The sequence below is a fragment of the Varanus komodoensis genome, unplaced genomic scaffold, assembly GCF_004798865.1.
Source record: "Varanus komodoensis strain SLA01 unplaced genomic scaffold, ASM479886v1 scaffold37, whole genome shotgun sequence".
Classification (NCBI taxonomy): Eukaryota; Metazoa; Chordata; class Lepidosauria; order Squamata; family Varanidae; genus Varanus; species Varanus komodoensis.
Genome location: NW_025335889.1, coordinates 9695947 through 9712381, shown reverse-complemented (window position 1 = coordinate 9712381; position 16435 = coordinate 9695947). Strand labels below are relative to the sequence as shown.

The 16435-nt window shown below is 39.5% G+C and overlaps 1 protein-coding gene across 6 annotated transcripts; it reads right to left on the bottom strand.

Moving 5' to 3' along the window:
* Positions 1-862: 862 nt before the first annotated feature.
* Positions 863-15926, bottom strand: AAR2 (AAR2 splicing factor). 6 transcript variants are annotated; one of them, XM_044440369.1, is made up of 4 exons: positions 15893-15926; positions 11960-12742; positions 9115-9344; positions 863-2273 (listed from the first exon to the last, which is right to left on the bottom strand). In XM_044440369.1, the coding sequence occupies exons 2-4, from the start codon at positions 12714-12716 to the stop codon at positions 2106-2108; spliced, it is 1155 nt and encodes a 384-aa protein (XP_044296304.1). In that variant the 5' UTR covers positions 12717-12742; positions 15893-15926; the 3' UTR covers positions 863-2105. The 6 variants fall into 6 exon arrangements, with proteins under 6 accessions (XP_044296304.1, XP_044296302.1, XP_044296303.1 ...); XM_044440367.1 differs by lacking the exon at positions 15893-15926 and adding an exon at positions 15811-15891; XM_044440368.1 differs by lacking the exon at positions 15893-15926 and adding an exon at positions 15842-15889.
* Between the last annotated feature and the right edge of the window lie 509 nt (positions 15927-16435).

Genomic DNA, 16435 nt, shown 5'->3' with positions numbered 1-16435 from the left:
CACCAGATACATCCGCAACTGAGTGTCCTTTCGGCTTTGACCCAGTCACTTCATTCTTTCTGGCGCTACTAGTACTAGCCCTCTGCTCTTCCCCAGTAGCATATTGGACACCTTCTGACCTGAGGGGCTCATCTTCCCGCGTCCTATCTTTATGCCTTTTGGTACTGTCCATGGGGTTTCCATGGCAAAGATACTGGAGTAGGTTGCCATTTCCTTCTCCAGTGGATCACATTTTGTCAGAGCTCTCTGCTACGACCTGTCCATCTTGGGTGGCCCTGCATGGCATAGCTCATAGCTTCAGTGAGCTATGCAAGCCCCTTCACCATGACAAGGCAGTGATCCATGAAGGCTAACCAGTTTGTTCTAATTCAGATATATCTGCTAGCCACAATTTCAGGGGCTTGAGTTTTTGTTCTTCTTCTTGAAGCCATGTCAGAAGAGAGGGAAGCAGGTCTGTTGACAAAATGTTAAACTCTGGTTCATTACTATTACATTTATATCCCACCTTTCTTCCCTTTGGAACGAATCCAAGAGGTGTTACAAGGTTCTCTTCTTCTCCATTTTCCTCACAATAGCAACCCTGTGAGGTAGGCCAGGCTGAAAGTCAGTGATTAACCCAAAGACTCCCAATGAGTTTCATGGCTGAGTGGGCACTAGAACGCAGGCCTCCTGATCCTCAGTCCAACATTCTAACCACTACATCACACTGGTTTAGCATTAAGACTGAAGGTTCACACATGTGCAATGTAAAGGTAGGTTGTCCTGGTTTAAGGTCAGCTAATCTTCTATATCTGATTTCTGTGACTGGTTTTGCATATATATGGGGCACATATATGGGGCATAAACTCATGTTCTCTGCAGCTAACAACGGTAAACATATCAAAAGTTTAATAGCACTTGAACACTATTTCTAGTGACTGGGCAGGAGCAAGGTGGTAAGCATCATAAACAGTGTTGCACCTTCCACACAGCAGCATTAACAGTAACCAAACACACATCTTTGCCAAACTATTTCACATACAAAAGATTTTAGGGATACTTTGAAAGGAAACCTAATACAGAAAGATATATTGCCTATTGACGTTAATGTAGTTCTTTTGTTGGATACACTATCAATACCTGACGGAGCCTAAGAGCCTACAAAGGAATGAGCAAAACTAACAGCTAAATCCCTACAGGGTAGAGATCCTTGTTTGAAAAATTCAGCAGTATCTTGCACCCCAGAGAAAGCATTCAAGTTGTGTGCTTGCTGCAGGCTACAGCACGTCCATTACTCTGAAGTAACCAAAAGTCTTTGCTACCCTGAGAAAGGATGCAAGTAAAAAGAAATAAGAACCCTGAATTAACACTTTTTAGTATGGTTTAGATAGCCCCCTGGATTAAAAATGAAATGTCTCTTTTTCTTCACATTTGCTTCCTTTAGCAGTGCTCAGGAAATAGGTGGAGACATCATAATTGAATATGACATCCTAAAGCTCTAGCAGGGAGGATAACAATAAAAGCAAACCTTGAAGATTTACAATGAGTGACAAGCTTCAGTTGTGTGGGCTAACTCCATTTACAGTGCTTATGAGATTTTTCTGTTCAGCTTTGTTCAGCTCAAGCATGTGCTAGAAGATGATGCACAACTTTCCAAGTACAAGACCAATCAGGCTTACCACCTTCCCACTTATATAGTGTGATACTAAAGAATAAGCAAACCAAGAGCAAAAACCTATTGTCTCAAATTAGGCTGTCAACAAACAGAAGTCCATCATAAGTCACACCTGCTCATAAAACAGAAAGTCCCATTGTGCTCAATGGGACTAACTCTCTGGTAAATTTACATGAGGATTGCAGTAACAAAAGAACTAAGCCAGAGCAAGGCTTTGGAGAACAGTGTGACTCAATTTGGTATGCAGACCACAAGTAATCTAATCCTCATTTTTCCAGAATGCTATTTTCCAGCAGGAACAAGATATGCTCTTTTGCTAGATTTTTTCAGTTTGGTCTCAATGAAGGAATCATGAATCAGAACTGTAGAACATGAATTATGCATTGATTAACTGACCAGAGAACCAAGGGCGGTATGAGAATGCAAAAGACAGAGAGGAGACAATGCTCATTCAGTCCGCAAGCACCCCTTCTGGCAGCTCCACAACTACTGGAGCACAGTCCTCTGGCTCTGCCTCAAAGTCCCACTTGAATTTCTTGGTTAGATGGGCTTTAAATCGCTCTGCCTTCTTCCTTAGACTCCTGTCAACACCTGGACTGCAGGTGTAAGAGAAGAATACCTAGAAAAAAATACAAAAGTTAGTTAACACAACGGTCTAGACAGATGGTGCAATGTCTCCTGAAGAAGACACCGGTAGTGGTTTAATCAAAGAACCTAAGTTCTCATGGTGACATTAAGCATGTATCAATGAGCTTTAGTCAAAGATCCATCTCCTTCAAACGAGAATCCCAGTAGTCAGTTATCAAAGCACAGCAATTCGTGTTGGTTGCAGGAGAAGAGACAACTTCATAGCAAAGTAAAGATGCCCAAGCTCCCATTTCTTCATTTCAGCAAAACATACCCCTAGGCAAACAAACTGAGTTATTGCTGCCTTCTTTTTCAGGATTTTAATGAAAGGAGAATGTTGGACAGGTGAGCTCTGATAAAAATACAGTCACAGAAAATATGCTAACCAGGGAGAAAATGACAAGGGTACAAAACACATCCTAATATACTCCCAAAGGCACTTGATACATTATTAAGCAGTCCTGCTACTATCCATACAAACTGATTCACAACATGGTTGAAAGATTTGTGTTCTGACTTGAAGAAACAACTGAGCCAAACCATGCCCAATTATTAATAATTCATATCTAATGCAGAAAGAAAATGGGTCTTATAAGTCTTGTACTGTATAGAAACTAACAAACTCAAACTAAAAGATAGCCAGTGTAGAACAGTGGCCAGCGTTTTTGACTAGGAGATAATACAATGATATTGTTTTAGATGGTTTAATTTTTAAATGCCCTTATATTTTGGAAAAAATATGGTATTTTATTTCTTTATTTTTATTAACTGTTGTAAACAAGCCATGGACCTTCAGCTATTGGGTGGTACAGAAATGAAATAAATAATAATTTATGTTTTAGAGCTCACTCGGCCATAAGACTCACTAGGTGACTTTTCCTGACTCTTAATCTATTCTATTTCACAGGGTTGTTGTGGGGATAAAATGGGAAGGAGAAGGACCATGTTAGTCACCTTATTCTGCGCAAGAAGAAATAAGATTAGATACAATAAATACAAATAAGATCAATATAAAATCTCACACCATACCCATTTCAACACTACTCCTACATGATGGAACAAGTTACTGAAATAAGTAGATCTGTCATGCAATTCAAAAAATATTTGTGAATTCATTATCAATAAAATAGCAGAAAACTTTTTTAGATGATGCATCATACATGCAGCATTGTAAATAAACAGGCAAAAGTTAGTGGCCTGATTATTTTTGTTAGCCTGCGAAGAGGGAAGCAACTTGTGTTTTCACACTTCCCTCTGATGTAGCAACTGTGGAAACACAGGCTACTTACCTCATAGTAAGAACAGAAGACAAAACAGAGCCTTCCACCAAGCAGGCTGGCGGAAAATGGAGGAAATAATCCATTCCTCTTCCCCCAGCCCACTGCATTTTTGTGCCAAGCTTGGAGAAAGTAGTTTCCTTTCCTCCATGATCAGCCTGGAAACCAAACAAGCTGAAGGAGCAATGCAGAGATCCATTTCTCCTCTGCCAACCTACCCATTCACCTGCATGCAGTTCCTTGCCATGAAATTCCGTGGCAGTGCTGAGCCAAGGAAACTTGTCACACACAGCAAGGCACAATCTTACAGAAACTTTCTCTAGTTAAAGAGAGGAGGATGAGAAGAAATGCATCTAAGATGGCATCTGCCCTCCACAATTTTTGTAAGCAGTTTAATTAAAAATAAGTAACCTTTCTAAAAGGATCAGCTACCTGATTAATTAGGTGAGCAGAAACCTTATTTTAGAAAATATCAAAAAGTTCCTTATCAACTATTAAGATTGATTATATCAATATTTGATCTTTACACTCAACACTTATTCCTAAAGGGACTTTTCATGTCTTATGTACAAATCAATTCACTTTTCAAACAATGGAGTTTTTCTTTTGGCATTTTTGATCCATCACATACATGTTTGATTAAACAAGAACTTTGATCATTAAGCTAATCTCTTTGGCTGCTATGCTAAATTTGTTGCATGTAATTCATTTCCAAGGCAACGGACCAATGACCAAAAGCAAAGTCATTTTCACTGCAGGATCAAGTAAAGACTAGTACTTGTAAAAGATGAAGAACCCTTAGGGGAGGGGAAAGGAAAGGGAAGCAGAAAAGGACATACAGCCAGCGATAGTACAAACTGAAAATTAACTGTGAGGTTCACTGATTTGTGCATGACCATCATTTTCCCTTGTTTATCATAATGTGATGTGCTTAATCAAACTAAAATCATTGCATGATTAAGTAATTCTAACATTAGAAAAAAGAAAACCATGATTTTGCTTCATTTCCTTCACCAGCAGTGTAGAATATAAACAAAGTTACGGTTGGTTACAGCCCAGCTGATGGTTTTTTAGATGAAGAAAATCAGCTAGGTACTGCTACAATATCAAAAAGTTATGCAACCATCTTTCTGCCTACTAGGCCAGGTTAATTGTTTTGTGCATGTGAAAATGTAAGAACTGCTGCAGGATTTGTCCATTATTACATAACACAAATAATCTTGTTTTGTTCATTTTACTTTTTTGCCACAAAAGATTAAATGTAGCAGTGATGTGACTGTGTAACAAAATGATTTATCATGATTTTAAAAACAAGTTTCTTATGGTTATGGAGATATGTTTAAAAACATGCAGGCAATATCTGTAAAAAGCTAAGAGATTTCAGTGTTTGAGGAGGGAAGGTGCTGTGCCATGACTGAGTAGAACTCCTTCATGAGTAGAACCCTACCATGTATGATTTGGGACATGATTTTAAATACTTCTAGACAGAACAGTCCATGTTGCTGGGAGCTGTAAGACTTTTTCTGTCTAAATGTGCATAGAATTGCAGTGTTACCTATACTTCCCTCTCTTGCCCTCCTAGCAATCTGGACAAACCTCTATTTTCAGTCACCTATATCTATCATAAACTTTAATTTTCAAAAACCAAACAAGCAAACACCAATCCACACCCGAGTTTATCATTTACTAAAATAAAACTTACATCTTGTTTCAATTGATATAGCAACATTGCTAACAATATACTCTTCTTTGGCCAAAATTTCAAATTTCATGGCACCAAGTTTTTCCAGGTGAGACTAAAGCATCATTATCACAAAAATGCTTCAACTAAAGCTTGGTTAAATATTTTGTGCTCACTCCATTTGTAAGATGTCCATAGAACCTTTGGGTTATGGGGCAGCATTGGAATAGAATGGAATAAACAGTTCACACCCATGTCGAAAATAGTAAAACAGTTTTAACTAGCATGGTGAGAAGACATATTGTGTAGTAGAGTCATTTTTACTCTGTCAATTTGCCAAATGCAATCACACTTTTAACACAATGACATCCAGCAAGCTCTCTGCTTGGGCCATCAATAAAGTAGTAAAAAGTGGAATGTCACCACAAGGAAGAACTAGGAAATGGTTCAGCAGGAATCCAATTTGAGAAGAATTTGTTCTTAACATTCAGAAATGTAACACCACCCAGGCTTCAGTGAGCACCAAAAACCTGACACACATTCCCATGTTATATTTTAAGCCATGGGAGTGCTTTACAAATAATTCCCATAAGAACATATTTTGGACTAGAAGAAGTGTCCATTGAGTTCAGCATACTGTTCACAAGAAGGCCAATCAGCTGTCCACTGGTGGTACATGGGTGCAATAGATCATCCTGTTTAACATTTTAGGTCAGTAGCATTTATATACATCACATGAGAAGAAGGAAGTCAATTAAAGACTCACTGGTGGTGTAGAAACAGTGTGTACAAAAAAAGTACACAGGTGACTTGAATTACCTTGCTTGTGAGCAAATATGTAAAAAACTTTCTTCTGCTGCAATGTGATTAACATATATATCCTGCTTTTTCTCCAAAGATGACATAGCTGTGTACATGAGAGAAGCCTTGCTTTATTTACACAGACACCCTGCAAAGTAGATTGATAAAAAGGGAATGGCCATGGTCACCCAGTGATTCTCGTAGTTAATCAGGTATCCAGAGTTAGATCTCAGTAGTCCAAGTCACCACATTATTTGAGATACAGCAGTATTTTGCTGGAAGCATTTGTCTGGTTTAAAATGACAGCATAAGGAATGGGTAAGATATTAAATAGGTCTTCTACTGAGTTATTCTTAAAAAGCTTTTAACCAAGCCAACATATGGACACAACAGCAAGCTAACAATATATGTGGTCTTCCAGATAAACAAATATATACTTAGTGACAGAACAATCTTATGCTCCCTGGAAGAGCATCCAAGGGACATGAAGAGGCAGACCATCTGTCCCAAGGCGGTAGATGCTGTTAAGATTTTGGAGGGGACATGTGAGATTGGATCATATCCTCTCTCCCTTGCTGATGTACACTCTGCACAGGCTGATTTTTGAAGATCACAGTGGTGGCCTCAGACAAACTTGGGAAGAGGGGAAAGGGGATGGATGGTGGGTAACAGGGAAAAAGGGAGATGCCAGGATTCCCAGGATACTAAAGCTGTCATGTGTGACATTTTTCCTGAAAGGAAAACAGGGTACAAATCTCTGATGCACACTCTGACTATAAAATGGTAGTTAATCAAACCAAGAAGAAAGAAACAAAGGAACTGAAGGTGTTTGAGCCTCCATCTTCCTCCTCCTGCCCTGCCTGGCTCCTATCAAGAGGCAATCCCTTAGGACTGTGTTCTTAATGGCATACTGCAGTAGTCTTCCACCACCTGCTGTCAGTAACACTTGTTTATAACAGTCATAAAGCAGGCTAGATGTGTCTCCTCCAGCTGTCTGGAAAAAATGTACTGCTTCTATTCAGCTGAAAGCTGTAATGAAGTAATCTACAATTATTATATAGCTTCAATGAATTTCAATTTGTTGACAAAAGTGTTGGAGCAATGTCCAGAATGAACAACACAGAATAGCTAAATGCAATGCCCAAGATCCAAAAGGCCATACTCAATCCTTCATTAATACACTACAACTTTCAGAACCCTTTCCTACTAAAGCCCCTACTCAAAAAGCTGGTCCTTACTGTTGATGGATTCTGAAGTAGCACTGATCGAAACATGAAAAGATAGAAATGGTGTTAAGGTGGTGAGTCTTCTGCACATGCATGGAAAGTCATCACACATGCATCTTTGGATATTGGCCCATTATTTTAAAATCACATGCTTTCAAGCATTGTTCCAAGATTATTTTTCAGGAATTCGTTTATTTCACTTCTATACCACCCAATTGCTGAAGCTCTCTGGACAGTTCACATCATTCAATAAAAAGAGTACAATAGCATTCCGTAAAATTTTATCAACAATACAAACATCTTAAAACAAAACAAACAAACAAAAAACCAGCTATAACAATATACAATGAAGAATAGCCCTGTAACAAGAATTAGGACAGGGGACCTCATCAATAAAGCAGTATTCATCCACCACACAAAAATGTAGCATGTCTTTTGGTTCATTCTGTTGAAACACTGAGCAGCTATTTTATAATCATTACTACAAAGAATTTGTCAGGAAAATAGCCCAAATAAATAAAAAGGAGAAATTAAGCTGCCTCAGAACATGTGACATAATCTTCACTGGAGATGTTCAAGCAAAAGTTAGACATCTGAGCTACATTAGACATGGGGTTGTATATAATTTTTAAGGTTGGATCCTGCCTTACCGATAGCATATTCAAGGCAGCTGTCAACATCACCATTCAAAAAGCAACTACAACAAATCGATAGGGGAATATGCAGTAATTTTATACAGGAATAATTTGAATTGGATGTGGTACATCCCTCTGCTGCTATAGTTTACAGCAAACATTTACTATGCCACTGATGTGAGAACAGTGAAGGATTATCCAGTAAGCTACACTCTAGATTTACAAAAAACAAAAGAGAGGTGTGAGTGTTGTGTGTTGCTGTTTCACTGATCACTTTCATTAAGACATGTTGATCACTCTTTCAAAGTTGTGGAGTAACAACTGATTTGGGAACCCTCATGTTCTGTTCTGGTAGTATGGAAATATTCTGCACTATGACCTTTTTCAACTCCAATGACAACTACATGATCCCACCATATGATTTAGTAGAGAACCCTGTAAAGGGAAAGACCAGTGAGTCTGCTCCTCCCACAAAGCACTTTAATTTGTATCTATCTCATGCTTCCAGAATGGTATAGAAATAATAAATGCATAGCTACCAAGATTTCCAAACTGTAATCCCACTATAGAAGTATGTTTAAATTCTTCAGTAGTGCATGAAGAATGCTTACAAGCAACCCAAGGTGCTGCTTATAATAAAGATTTCCAGTACTATTTAATAAGGAGTTTCCTGCTTTAAAAAACAAACCTCAGTAAGATGGGCTGTAGCCGCAACTGCAGTTATAACACTACTGGCTGAAAGGGGCAACCCTATGCCTCACCTCATCCTTACCTCCATGCATAATTAAAGAAATGTGCAATCATGTATAATTCATTTCCCAGCCTCCTTGCCTTGTAACAGAGAATAATGTGGAACTGAGGCAGAAAATGCATGTGACTGTGTTGTGTCATATATTCAATTAACAAAACATTTATAAAAGAAAAGAGAATGTGGCACACTGTTGAAGGCAAAAACATTATCACCATCAGAACTAGTTCTGGCCCAAGACAAACCTTAATTTTTATTTTAACTAAGATCTTTTTGTTGTTGTTTTATTTTGCTTTGCTTTTAAAATTTTGGTTTAATATGCTATTGGGGCAAAAACTACCCATTTCTGTGGGTGAGAGTCAATGCTTAAGCTGACGTTTTATTTTACACATCCATATAATACTTGGGAAAATTCTTCATGCTATTGCTCCTTAACCTATACAACACCAGAAGTAGCTCCCTTACCTGTAAGGTGCTGGTTAAAAAGTTGTCTTGGGAGACTATGTCCACAAAGAAGTCCGCTGGGATTTCACTGAGCTGATGATAAAGGACAGAAATGAGGTTGCTGAACAAGGCTTGATGCTTTGCTATGGCATCCTCTGACCTGCATAAGAGATTCAGCAGTTTTTTCCAGTGCTCAAATGCATCATATACGTTCCCAATCAGGAAGCAGATGAAGGCAAACTGCAATTCCCCTGGAAAGATCCCATCATGAAAATGTAAGAACAGACCAAGAAAGAAAGCTTCAGTTATGGTGAAATGTCAGAAGACTACAGAACTTTTGTTGTTTATTTCCTTAAAGTAGTTTTACAGCGCCCCTCAATTATATTCCCAGGGCAATTCGCAATAGGAAAAAAGTACATGTGCACATGTAAAGGAAAGCAAGAACACACAGCACAGAACATTCATTAGAATTACCATTTTATCTTAGAGGCATGGAAAATAATAATGGTCTTTGCATAGCACTGAAAGTACAGTAAGATAGATGGCTGGTCAATCTCTCCCACAGTGGGGTCACCACTGGTCAAGGTGCTTTTCTGGTAGCTACCTGTCTCACTTCAGACAGTGGGGGCACATGCAAGTGGAGCTCTACCAAAGGTAGAGACTAATGTGCCTTCAAGCAACCTGGCTGTAAACTGAGATGGACTTTATGTCAAACCAGAACTCTGAATTTGGTCTGGCAATGAATTGGGAGCCAAAATAGTAGGCACATTGATATAATTATAAGACCCAGTCTCGGTAAGTAATCTAGTGGATATCTTCCAATTAACTGCCATTTCCAAACAGTTCCTGCCTTCAAAAGTAGTATCATATATAGCATTTTACAATACTCTACCCAATATGCTACTAGAGTATGGCTAACTAAGGCCAGACTAGCTCTTTCCTGGTTGGTTCAAAGCTGTTATACCAGACTAACCTCCATGCTACAAAAGTAATGTGTGTGCTAAATGAAAAAGATGGATCAAAGAACTACAAACAAATAAATTACAGGAGACACTCAGCTGAGAGTGATACATTGGTTTGTCCATATGCAGAAGCTATTCCATGCACTGGCCCATTCTCTTCCTTTCCTTTTTTAATGTAACAGAGACAAAAGAAAAACTGTTACTACTTTGTGCTTCAGAGAACTTATCTAAGAGAGTCAAATAATCACTGCCTTGCCAACTAATTTTCAGTGAGACAGCTGCTGGTGGTCTGGCTGCAGAAAATAAAGAGTTAAGAACAAGCCAGGTATTTTTTTAATTATTGCCAATCTGTGGTACATTATTATTACTGTTGTTGTTGTTGTTGTTGTTGTTATTATTATTATAACATTTCTATGCCTCCCCTTGCCGAAACCTCGGGGCGGCTTACAACACAATAAAATACATTGAAATAGAAAAGAACATAATAAATTACCATTAAATACAAAAATACAAAAAATACACTGAGATACAAATATAAAATTAAAATTATCAGTATAAAATAAGTAAATAAATAGTATAGGAGGAGAAAAGAGAAGGAAGAAGAAGTTGCCCTGGCCAGATCATATGTTTTAACAATTAAAATGATGTTTAAATAAAAAGGCCAGAAGAGGCAAATGCAACAGCACTGGCCAGCACAATGAGAAGACACATCTTGCAGGGAAGCCATTTTGTTCTGTCACTTTGGCAACTACAAACATGCTTTTAACACTGTCTCCTGGGATCCAAGCAAGCAATAAACCATATGAACAGGGAACCACAAATACTGAATGAGCGTACTAGCAAATGTCTATGTTTGTCCAAATCACCCCACTGCACCCAGGCATGTGTAGAGTGCTTGAGGGAGAGGCAGAGATTTCTCATATTTCTGCTGTGTAGAAGAAAAAGCAGGAGATATGTTGTCTCTTTCTTACTGTCAAGAGCTGTAGGCCATCCTTCTCACAAAACAGCCTGCAGTATTTGCTCTTGGCAAGCAGATTTGTGGAAGTCAGCATATAATACAGATAAACAGCAAAGAAGAAATAGCTTAAACTGAGAATGTGTGAAAAGCTTAATGTTCTGTGAACCTGATTAAATTATTTTTACTGCATTTACTTTTAGTGCAAAATGTTCTTAATGTGTGTAAATTAGCAGAAATAGATATTAAACTTTGCTAAATTAGTAATAACTATAATTCCAAGGAAGCCACTGTCATTCCAGTTTGCCTTTTTAGTTATCAACCCCATGACACATGGAGGATGTTATTAAAGAACATGTTCTCTATAGTAAGCATTACTGTATGTGTATAACCTTTCTTTGTTTCCAGGGGTGACAAATGATAATTCAGGTACCACTACTGAGGAATACCAGCAGATTGTCTCTAACAAGTCATTAAATTATGAATGTCACAATGTTCATCAAAGCAATGCCAAGGCTATACCACAAGGGGTCACCAATACTGCACATGAGAAGTTTTTGGGTTCCTTAACTCATCTACTACCTTTGTTGTTCAAACTTGGTTGTCTAATGAGGACTGGGAGGTAGAAAAGATTCCTGTTTTATACTATATTATCATGAACTGCATGATAGTATGGATTGTCTTGCACACAATACTATGCCTGGGAAGAAACCTACAACTATCCTACTTGCCAAGGTACCTGTATCCTTTCCAGAGTACAAAAAATGGCCAGCTGTTTGCACCTGATCAGAGAACAGAGAAAAGCATTGCAAACACCTGCAAATGGCTTTGGGAATTACATATTAATCAGAAGCAGATGTCTACATTACAATTCAGGCTTTATGTTTTCAAGAAAGTAACATCCATGTATTAGTTTGTCAGCAACTTTAGTGAAGGCAAGTTTACTCACCAAGCACATCCTGGGAATTGCTGGCATATTGTTTATTGATAACTGTCTCTAGGGCATAGCTGAGGTCCATACTGTGTCTGGTGACTTCCTCTGGTGTAGCACCTTCAGGGTACATTTGCTTAGGTATTTTTGTGAATCTGATCTCAGTGCCAGCTTTCACCTGCATTTTAGGCAACCGAGCAAGGCCTTCTGCATAGCTTTTGCACGCTGTGTCATACGGGGGCAGGTTCTGTTCAATTCGATCTTCTGTATACTTTCCAGCCAAAACAGGCAGCACCTCTGAAAAGGCACATATCTGTCCACTTTCTGGTTGCAGCTTTTGTATCACAAATTCATTAATGAAGTTACTGAGGGAGATCCATTTTTTAAGAGCTTCATATGGATAAGGACCCAGAAACTTGTCTATCTCTTGGAGGTTGGCCCTCATTGCTTCAGTCTCATTCTCAGATGCTGGAGTGAGGTCCACTTCCTCTTTGACTTGGTCCCAGCGCAACACTCGCACATCACGCTGTTGCAAGTTCAAGAAAAACCCAGTGCGAGGACCACTTTCTTTTCTATTGTGCTTATCAACAGAGCTGTAGTGAAGGAAGTGAATACCTGGAGGTATCATCTTGACTCCACGGAACTTGGGGCCCACCTGCCAGCTGTTATAGTCAATGCCAAACTCTGTTCCTTGTGGCACATTCAAAATTATAACTGTGGCACCCTCAAAAAAGAGCTGCCTGGCAAGGTCCTGATCCATCTGCATCTCTGCCATCTTTAGTCACACCACACCAGTAAAATCTAGCAGGAGCAAACACATAATAGCTGAATACACTTTGCCAACATAATGCATAATATCTTTATTATTACATTTAAATTTCATCAGTCTTCCTCTTGCAAAGAACCCAAAGTGGCATTCATAAGCCTCTCTATTTCATCCTCATGAGAACCTGATAATCAGTGACTGACACAATGTTACCCATTGGCAGACTGCGACTTGAACCCAGTTGTCTTGAATTCCAGTCTAACCATAGAATGTGGATACTAAGCAGTGGTTAGAGTGCTGGAGGGAGACTTGGGAAATCTGAGTTCTAGTCTCCACTAAACCATAAAGCTCGCTGGATCACTTTGGCTCAGTCATGGACTCCCAGCCTAACCTACCTCACTGGGTTGTTGCTGTGAGAATAAAATGGAGTGAAGGGGAACCTTACCAGCTACCTTGGGTTCCTTGCAAGAGGAAGAAAGGTGGGGTGTAAATGTAATTTAATAATAACAACCTTCACACCATACTGCTATGAACACTGCCAGATGTAAGGTAGGAGTGAACCACATGTGGTCCTCCAAGATGTTTTTGTCTACTACTTCCATCATCTTGCAACAATGGCTGTGCTGGCTAGAGCTCATGATAATTATAGGCCAAAGCATCTAGAAGGCCAAAAGCTGCCTAACCATGGTGTAGAAGGAGGGTGGCCACGGCAAGAACACAATTCACAGACCTCTTCATTTGTAAGAAATACAGGTGCAATTGGCAAAGTCCCAAGAAGCAGGTTTCTAATTTTTTGCTTGTCATATCCAGCAATCTGCACTGCTGCCTGGTGAGCAGGATAAGCCAAGTCTCACCATTCTTTCCAACTTTGAAGCTGCAATAATCATTCTGCAAAGGTGGATGGGATCATAACCTTCATCACAGGATTCTTGTTGTGAAGCTAAGATTGAAAGGAAGAGGATAATCATGTAGGCTGCCTTGAGTTTCTTGGAAGGAAAAAAGGATAAAAATATAAAACTTTAGGGCAATCCTTGCTCTCTGTTTGGTAACAAGGAAATCAGTCAAAGCATTTAAATGCAGGGTCAAACCAGCAAGCCCTGCTTTCCTGGTTTGGCACATGACAAGATGTGCAGGTGGGGGCTTCTTTGTTGGAACAGCATGTTCAAAGTATATTGGCTGAACAGCAATTAGATGGGAATGGGTTTGATGCTGTTATCCTTAGTCCCTGATTGGATACAGTGCCCAGACTGAACTGACTGAGCGAACCACCAGGAGCAGTTGACCACATTTTTGAGGTTGGTGACTAAGGCTAGGCAAAACGCTTAACTCCCTGCCATCAGGGTGTTCAGATATTGAGAGGATTTTCCTTTATAAGGTGCTGGGTACTTCCATGATGTCAGAGCTTTTAAAAAATATTATGAAATATCCCTCCCAGACTTCCCACATAATTTAACAGTGAGCTAATCAGAAAAACCTAAAAACAATTCCATTAATTTCTACTAGTACTAAACAATTATATATAATGTTGGCATGTTGGGCACTGAACAGAAAGCATACATGACAGAAATACCCCAAAGCATGGAAAAGAAGACATGGAAATGAAAGAGAAAGTGAAAAATGCTACTAAACACTACTCAAGAAACAATCTAGTAACTAGACTCTTTTCGGTCATCTGCATTTGGCAAATTTCCACCTGGTCAACAAATGCCAAGAGATCAAAAAGATCAAGAGATCACCTACTCTTTAATTAAGATTATTTTCTATGGATATTTTAACTTATTGTTTTATCTATGTTGTAAGCCGCCCCGAGGCTTCGGCGAATGGGGCGGCATAAAAATGTTTTAATAAATAAATAAATAAATAAATACTCACAGCAAGGGTAAAGGATTTCTAAACTCAGTGAAGACAAATGCAGTACACAATTTTAAAATGAAAATAATCAGGAATGTGTGAAAGATAGTTTAAGGATACATCCTGCCCTTGTTTCTCATTCTATTACAGAAGGGTATAAAAAAATTAAACAGTTAAAAGCCCATAGTTCTGTGGCAGTATGCATGAAAAAGGCCCCAGATTCCAGTAGTTCCAATTACTGGACCTCTGAAACCATTTCTCCAAATCTGAAAAAGTAGATTCTTGTTAGACAAAACCAGCTTTTCTGCACAAGGTGCCCTCTAGATTTTCTGGACTGCCCAATATTTCAATCAGTACTGCCAACTGTCAGGAATGCTGGAAGTTGTCAACCAAAACAGAGAAAGTTGAACTAGAAAATATAAGGTTAGATGGACCCCTTATGTCTGATTCACTCTTATTAAGTGACCTCATGAAAAACCTTCCCTGCTAAATGTTTCTTCACTGTGCAAATGACAGCCTCCTCTTGAAGACTTTAAGTTAATGTGATGAAAACAGTTTAAGTGTCTGGGCTTGTTATACTGAGTTATAGCAGAACTGAAGAGATGCTACAGCCACACTACCCATGAGGCAAAAACAATCTTTGGGGAAAACAAACTCTGATTGAAAAGAGCAGTGGGAAAAGAGTTGCTGAGAATAGGGATCTTCTTCCCTGGTCTGCTCTACTCTGTGTTTCTTTTTAATAGATCAATAAGCAGAAGTTAAATAGAGGCAGTTTCCCCAAAGCTGCCCCGACCAAGTTATATACTTACCATGTAGGTGTAGTAGACCTACACAGTAACCCTGCCCTAAAGTGGTAGAGCAACTGCTGGGAAAACAGAAAGGCACTAAGGACCCAGACAGACTTTGCGTTAAGTGCACTTCAGCATCTGTGTCTTCTTTGGTTGCTGCATTTTTATTCTAATGTAAAGGTAGAGACAAGATCCGATTCGGATCTTCAAAAAATCCCTAGTCAGGCAAGGATTCCAATCAGGGCAGGGGGCCTTAAACCTACTCTAGAGTAAATGCAGGAGAACCAATATAGCTGCTACACACCGTTTTACATATTATCTCTTTTGGTTCTAGGGAGGCCGAGCCCGCATCAATTACAGAAGTACGATCAGGGCTCAAAGACAGAAAGGAATGGATCGGGACCAGTCCAAACTGACACAGCCCCTTCTAAAAGACCGACGCTCGACTCGCGAGAGAGACCCACCCAGGCATTAGAGCCACAGAGCCCCACGCACATTTCTCATCTCAGCCAGTCGCCCCGGCACGCTTCAGGAAAGACTTCTCACCTAATTCCGTCGTGGGGGGGGCAAACCATGGAGATGGACCGGACAACTTCCGTCCTGCAAGAAAAGTTGCTCGAGTTGCTCCTGGGACCGCGCTTCAAGAAGTTCCGGCCTGAGGGTTTAGTGCTAGTCGGTGGAAAAAGAGTTCCGGCTGATCATAGGACAATTGTGATAGAAAGAAGGGAGAAGGCAGTGGTAGGTCTCAGGTGATCTAGGTTTTTTAATAGAACTTTTGAGTTTGTAGGGCGGCAATGTTTAAATCTGCCACCTTCCTATATAGTAGTTTTACAAAGAATGCATTGACGCACTGGCCGAGGCAGCAGTTTCTATTGATTTTTCCTACGCAACCCTTCCGGCACCTCTCGTTTTGTGATTCAGCCACGGACTGTAGTAATTTTTTTTTAATAATATAGGAACCTTTATTGGCATAATACAAATCTACATAAATCCACACAGTCCCGCAGAGATTCCCCAAACACAGCATTGCTAATGGGCACTAGACCGATTCTTAACAATCTCCCGCAAAAAGGCTGCTGTTCTCTCCAC